The sequence below is a fragment of the Cyprinodon variegatus genome, unplaced genomic scaffold (genome assembly GCF_000732505.1).
Source record: "Cyprinodon variegatus isolate N-32 unplaced genomic scaffold, C_variegatus-1.0 Scaffold252, whole genome shotgun sequence".
Taxonomy (NCBI): Eukaryota; Metazoa; Chordata; class Actinopteri; order Cyprinodontiformes; family Cyprinodontidae; genus Cyprinodon; species Cyprinodon variegatus.
Genome location: NW_015150705.1, coordinates 209,113 through 216,830, shown reverse-complemented (window position 1 = coordinate 216,830; position 7,718 = coordinate 209,113). Strand labels below are relative to the sequence as shown.

Here is a 7,718-nt window from a genome sequence, read left to right as displayed (position 1 = left end):
AGCGCACAAAAATAATTACAGCAATAACACAGTAATAGACGCCTATAGAAAATCTATACAGTTGAACACGGAAGCAATAAGCCATGAATATATGGTAGGAAAAGACATTATATGAAGGTTCACTCATTCAATATTTATTTTGACATTTGTTGTGAACATTAAAACCTGTTTACTGCTTAGGCTTGACAGAAAGTGTTTTAATTCCAGGTTTATAGCATCATTTTCTATGAATCATTCAAATCCCTGAGCACTGATTGGAGAGAATGCTCCGTCCTTCATGTTTTAAAGGAGACATTTAGAGACTGCATCCAGAGCTCCATCACTGGATTCTGCCTGGAAAGAGATGCAGCACAAAAAACAGACTAGATCTTTCAGGTTTCTGGGGATTTCATAAAATTTTCTCAGAATTAAGAAAATGTAATTATTTAAATGTATTTATTTGAAAATTTAGTCAAATACTCCTGTTTCATTTTAGTCTAGTTTGAGTCTGGAGATGTTGGTCATCCTTTTTGTCCTGAACTGTTTTTACTTTATATTTAGTCAGGTTGCAATTGACAAGAACGCATTGACTAAAAGAAGTTTTAATCCAAGAAATTTACCCTTTTTCCCCCACAACATTTAACTCTTTCAGTTGGAAAACCAGCAGAGAGTTGTTCACCTGGAAACATGTGAACATTAAATCCAAAAACCTCTAAATTAAAATAAGCTCTCATTGATGACACTGTATATTTCAACGAGGCAGAACTTATTTATCCCCTTATTCATATTTCCTACTAAGAGAAGAAACAAAGCAGAAGGAGAAAGTTTGATAATGAGGAAAGTTATCAGTATATCCCTAACAGGACAGCTTTTAAATAGAAATACTGTTTTAATCATAGTTTTAAACATAGACGAAGTTTCGATCTACTGCAATTCTGATTAGTTTTCTCAAAGACTCTAAAACTATAATAGACATTTTTATTTTGACCACTTTAAGACTTACACTAAAAAAGTGTAAAATGTCTTCTGTTTTTAAATTCCTAATGACAATGGAAATCTAGAGTCAATTTTCTGGTTCTTTCTTCTCTATGTTGTATTCTTAGCAAAAACGGTACTGTTTTAAAGGGTCTTTAATTTCTGAACATGTCGAAGCAGCTTTTTTACACCCTAAAGCCCATCCAAAGATACATTTGGAGAAAAAGCAACCAAAGTGCAAAATTAAGCATGAAAAGTATGTTCTTTAAGGTTTAGGACAGAAACTATACCTGAATAGGAGCAGATTCAAATGTCGGAAATCATCATTCAATTCTAGGTCCTTTTTAGAATCCTCCGAAAAAGTTCATTCAATGTAAAAACTTCTTTGATTTACAACCTGGTCGCCATGACAACTCTTCAGACACAAATAATGTTTTTTGCTGCTAAGATTCAAAGCTTCTGTTTGGTGTTTGCACACTTCTATTAACGTTGTTTTATTTTGGGACGTGTAGTCGCTCATCCAGCAGAGACAGGAAGCGAGGTCGCTGGGAGGACGAGAAGGAGCGGAGGACGGACAGCTCCTCCGGGCCGAGCAGGGAGCGAAGCTACTCGTCCCTCCGAAGCCGGGACTCCGAAGACTCTTTCGGGGAGCGAGAGAGACAGCGGGAGAGAGAGAAGGACAGGGGGGAGGAGGAGGAGGACGAGCTGCTGAAACCCGCCTGGATCCGCTGCACTCACGCCGAGAGCTACTACTCCAACGACCCCATGGACCAAGTGGTACCTCCTATTTGTTTTTCTACTATTAGCTCACATTTGGGCCTGCTAGTTCATCAGGTGCTCTCATGACACCTCAGGCTGCCTTTTCAGATCACCTCCTGCGCCCTAAAGGCCTTCTCCGATGCTTTGGCACCTTCTCCAACCCTCTGACCTTTACAAGAAATCTCTGTGAGCTTCAGCAAATGACAGCAAGAGGCAGGAACCCCGGCTGCTCTTTTAGGAACACCGAAGCGACTGCAAATGTCGAAGGAAACTGATTTATGGCGACTGTCTCAGCTCTTTCTAGCAGCAGACTGAGGAAGATATCACTGAGTAAAAAAACCAAAGGTTGTGAGGTGACTTTGGCACCGAGATCGAAGGTTAAATGGGTCCAGTTTATCGAACTGAAAGCACGATAATTTAATCTGCGTCTCTAAGCGCCTCTTTTAGACGCAAAATTAAGTTCTCACCGTTTTCAAAGTGAAGTTGCAGCAGAATATTTGTCACTTTTCTAAAGCACTCAGACTCCGTTTGTAATGATGATCTTTATTATTTGATTGGCCGACAAAGCGACTGGATTCACGAGCTTTTTCAGACTCTAGAAACAGAATATCTAATTAAGAGATCGCATTAAGCCACTCAGACGGAGCCCACTCTGTCCCGCCATACTCAGACATTCCTGTAAGTGTGACACAGAAAGGTGCATTAAAGCAGAAATGATCTCTGTGTGTTAGATTTCATATTGTAATGAAAGCTGCACATTAGCTGGAAGAAACGTCTCTGAAAGAGTTGGAGTTGAGTGGTCTGCTGCTGACGCCCTGAGCTCTTTTATCTGAAGGCACTAGAAACCCACAGTTACATACAGATAATGAAAGATAAACAGCTGCCTTTACTATTCCGTGATGATAAATCAGGGTGGACTTCTCTGGTTTTAGGTCTTTTAGGATCACCAACATTATTTCCTTTAATCCAAAAAAAAGGAGAAAGAAAATGTATTACAAATTAGGACTCTAATTTCCTTAAATGAGTCATAACCTGGTGCTTTACTGATGAAATCTTTCTGAAATTGGCTTTAATTTCATGTTTGATCATTTGTAGCAGGAAAAAAATACATAGTTTCTTCAAAAACCCTTTTCATAGCCCTTCTTTTGTCTTGTGGCTGTTTGACAATTTAACTTGGACGTATGTGCATTCCTGTGGCTGTAGCGTTAGCAACATTAGCAGTTAGCCATGGTTCATTTTCCCATTGTTTCCAGGTCTTTTACACCATATGTAAAGAGTAACACAAGCACCAGTGCTTACTAACTGCCTGCAGGTCAGTCTCTGATTGTTAGAATGGAGACGGTGATAGCAAGGCGGGCTAATGCTTGAGTCTTTTGGAGTTTGCTGTGTTAAACCAAAAGCCCAAATTAAATACACTTTTTCCATTTTCTAAACTTTTTGTCAGGTTTTAACTAAAACCAATCACCAACGCATAGTTGAGCATAAAAAAAGTCTGATTTCTGCATTTTTTGTGGTTTTCCTGTAAGGATTGTTGCTGTGCTTTTGGGCTTACTGTCCATCTGTGAATTCCTTTAAACCCAAGGTTTAAATTCTCAGGCTAATTGGAGATGTAGCCTCAGTGTTTTTCTTTTGTTCTGTAAAACGACCCATAGCAGGATGCTACCTCTACCATACTTTGTAGTAGGAATTTTTTATTTTTTTTTGTTACTTTTACAGTGACGACTTCTTCCCTAGTGAGCGGCATTTCAGTCCATGTTGGTTCTGGTTTCATTGTGGATAATTTAGTGGTTTTCTTGATATAATTTCCCTTTGGGATTAATAAAGTGTTTTAAATAATAACTCAACTTCAGATAGCATCTTCAGAACCTCTCATACTTTAGTTCAGGGGTTATTTGCACATTTCACACCAAAACACATTAATCTCTGGAACATAGAGCCTTCCTTAAAGGAATAGTACACCCAAAACATGATTAGCCTTCATTTTCTACTCACCCCCATGCTGAACAACACTCTGGAGTACTTTTTTGATATCTCAAATGCATCTGGAGATCTGGGAGGCTTCTTGCTGTCTGCTGACATTCAAATAATGGAGGTCTATGGTGACCGAGACAGAAAGGTCCATAAAAGTCCACAAAAACGTGTCAATATTCCTCCATACTGCTCGTCCAATGTATTCCAAGTGTCCTGAGTGGGTAGCATCCAGAATTTACTCGAAACGAAGTCATTTAGAATGTTTTTAGAGCATAAACAGTAGTGTATAGGATTTCCTGAAAGCGCGCGCCGGCGCGTTCATGACGCTACGGAAGCCGGCAGACCAAGCCAGATGAAAGTGCGCATTCAGCGTCTGCTCTGCCGATAATGCAAGCGTAGAAGAAGAAATGTGCTGTTTACCTGTGCAAAGAAAGAAACAACGAAAGAAAAATGTCTGAGGACTTCAGTGTTGAGGAAGAGCATGAGTTCTTTGCCGAGCTGAATGCGCTGGTTTGGTCTGCCGGCTTCCGTAGCGTCGTGAGCGCGCATGTGCGCGCTTTCAGGAAATCCTATACACTACTGTTTATGCTCTAAAACCATTCTAAATGACTTTGTTTCGAGTAAATTATGGACGCTACCCACTCAGGACACTTGGAATACATTGGACGAGCAGTATGGAGGAATATTGACACGTTTTTTGTGGACTTTTATGGACCTTTCTGCCTCGGGCGCCATAGACCTCCATTATTTGAATGTCAGCAGACAGCAAGAAGCCTCCCAGATCTCCAGATGCATTTGAGATATCAAAAAAGTACTCCAGAGTGTTGTTCAGCATGGGGGTGAGTAGAAAATGAAGGCTAATCATGTTTTGGGTGTACTATTCCTTTAAGCCTATGATGGCTGAATGTAACTATGGTGATTAGAGTTAAATACATATTTGATTACACACTTATCTCCTCGAAATATTGATGGACTTTTTCTGTTATGTTAAAAAAGGAAGTGGTGCATTTCTTCGAGAAGTTTCCTTTATGATAAAAACAAAGGTTTGCCTCAATTTAGCGGATATCTTTGAGATTGGAGGCTTACAAAATGGTAACAATGTTATGTCTGCTGTACTTGTTAATCGTTTCTATCACCTAATGCTAATTTTGAAGAAAGTCACATAAAAATAATCCCCATCCGTCCATTTAACAAACAGAAATACATGTTGTAATCCTAAACCAGGGATGCTTTGGTCTGATTTAATGTTAGAATGGAGTCCTATATGGGATTGTGTTTATTTTTTTTTTTTTAAATGCCCCTTGTTCACTAAATTCAAGCAGTCCATAATAACACAGGTCCTTTCTCTATTTCAGGGCGACTCCACAGTTGTGGGCACAAGTAAGCTACGCAGTTTGTACGAGCGCTTCGAGGAAGAGCTCGGAAGGAGGCAGGAGCGAGCCAAAGCCACTCGACCCAAATGGGAGCCGCCCAAGACCAAACTGGACGAGGATCCTGGTAAGGAGCACAAACATTCCTCCCCTCACAGTTATTCAGCATAAATGCAGCTGACAGCTAGCAATAGGATTCGAACGGTACAAAATACTCAGGGTTCTGTACGTACCTCGGTATGGACCCTACGGTTCGGTATGTTTTCGGTACAGTGCAGAAAAAAAAAAAAAAACATGACCCAAATGCTATTCTCAAAGGCAGATTTTTATTATTTTTATTCCCAACTTAGATAGCTGCAACTTTCTGTAAAACGAGTGAACAAGCACCATATTGTCAAATATTGATATACATGAAAGGAGTATATTTATAAGTGCTTCAGTGCCAGACATGGCCTATCTGGGTGTCTGAACATAGGCTACAATACACGTTCACAGAGCTATGTGAATGTGTTTTTAAGCTGTAGGCCTCACAGATAAAAACATTTTTAAGCCTTGCCTTTCACATTAATCCACTATGTTCAGCTGTGTACTGTACTCATTCAATAGAACATTTTAACATTGGAATATGGGCGCATAGCAGATGTGGTGTAAATTCCAATTGCCTCATATCGTACATCGTATTCGTATAAAGGGGTTGTTGTATTACATTTGGGAGAAGTAATTTGACGCTTTTCTTCCACCTTGTGCCGGTGATGGGGATATCAGGGTGGTGTCGTCTGATATGTGTCAACGTATTTGAAGTGTTCCCACTCACGTAATGAACAGGTGTCGAACAACGACGACAGACCGTCTTTGTTTTGTCAACCACTCGCTCTCGCTGGCGTTTACTATCTAGACCAATCCAGGCATGTCTATATGTCTCCGCACCAATCAAAGCTTGAAGGTGGTATCGGTTAAATGGGTCCTGAAGGAAACTCTTGCAAAATAACAGTTCTGCGTCCAGATCAATATTAAACTTCTGTACCATATGGCAATGCGCGTGCCGAACTGTGACACCCCGCACCGTGACGGTTCGGTACGAATACACATACCATGCACTTACCCCTAGCTAGTAAGTAGGGACAAATTGAAAGTCGGATTAAATTGCAGTCTGTTGGCCTCCATATTTTTCATAGATTGTTGATCGAGCATCGCTGTACATCAGCTTAAAATTAAACCCGTTAATCCCATTTCTAAAGGGAGAATAAAACCTAAACAAAATTAGGAGGCAGTTACAGTTTCGGGGAACCCACTCCTAAAGGCAGGATTTGAAAGAAAGCCTCCTGTAGATTCAGGGAAACACACTGTGTGAAAGAAAACAGAAAGCCTTGATGTGCAAATTGTTCAGACGGAGGAAAAGCAGTTTAAGATGAAAAAGTTCCTGAATAGATTAGAAGGTAAAGGAGTGGATTGAGACAGCAGCTTTGTTTTAACCTAAGCACCGATTGTCTCAGGTTTCTGTATCTAGCTGTGAAAGTTTCTCAGTGCCAAAAACAAAGTGCATTAGAACTAATTTGTTTACGATGCTATCTGGATCACTTTGTCTGTGTATTTCAGCTCTATAGCACTGCCATATCATTTCCTCTTCAATCTTGTTTTCTAAATAAGTGGCTCTAGGCTCTGATTAAATAATAAAGTAGCTGGGTTGAAAAGCTGATAAGAGCTGCAGAAGAAGCTTTAGCTAAGAGCTACAAAACTGGTACGCTGTATAGTAATTATAATCCCTAATTTACTGCCAATTTCTTTTTTTCTGAAATAATTGTCGATGCAGAAAGAAATGAAGCGACACCAGAAGCCACCAGAAACCCTTAAAGTCAGTAGTAACTAGAAATTGATGTGTATTAGCTAAGCAGACCAGCTCTGATTACAGGAACCTTTACCTGCTCTGATGATTAAAGACGTTGCTGCCCTTTATCCTTTCCAGACGACAGCAGCAGTGAGTCAGACTGCGAGTCTGACGGTGAAGGAAGTAGTTGCTCCAGCAGCTCTGACTCTGATGTTTTTGACGTCATCGCTGAGATCAAAAGGAAGAAAGCTCATCCTGACCGCCTGCACGAGGAGCTGTGGTACAACGACCCTGGACAGGTCAGCAGAGAGATTGCTTAAACACGTCTGGGGAAAATGGTTCAGGGAACCTGGTAAAGCAGTGGATTTTCCCCCACATTCAGAACCGTGATGAGGATGGAAATGATCTGATTTAGGAGGAGCTTTACAGGCGGTTGCCAAACTGTCAGTAAAAACAATAGCTGAAGGTCACCAGACAGAGAGGATGCAGCTCAGGCTTCTGGCTACATGCAAATCAGCTCAATATTAACACGTCTACAGGATCCCTAGGCTGAAATGTGAGATTAGTTTTTTAATGTCTGGAGAAGTATGGAAGAAATCTACCTTAGAAAAAACCCTTCCTTCCTTCTAAATCTAACCACCTGCTAGTATGTCCTTCCTTCCTTCCCGAATGATCAGAACTTCCTTCCTTTTTTCTTTCCTTCCTTCCTTCCTGAATGATCAGAACTTCCTTCATTTTTTCTTTCTTTCCTTCCTTCCTTCGTTCCTTCCTTCCTGAATGATCAGAACTTCCTTCCTTCCTTCCTTCCTTCCTTCCTTCCTTCCTTCCTTCCTTCCTTC

At 40.5% G+C, this 7,718-nt stretch overlaps 1 protein-coding gene across 1 annotated transcript in view; it reads left to right on the top strand.

The window, feature by feature from the left end:
* The window catches only part of drosha (drosha, ribonuclease type III), a 211,336-nt gene that overhangs the window by 4,476 nt on the left and 199,142 nt on the right, over positions 1–7,718 (top strand). The window contains exons 4-6 of the mRNA XM_015382192.1: positions 1,467–1,731; positions 5,040–5,181; positions 7,018–7,178. Of these exons, the coding sequence (XP_015237678.1) occupies positions 1,467–1,731; positions 5,040–5,181; positions 7,018–7,178 (568 nt within the window). The remainder of the gene's footprint in view (positions 1–1,466; positions 1,732–5,039; positions 5,182–7,017; positions 7,179–7,718) is intronic.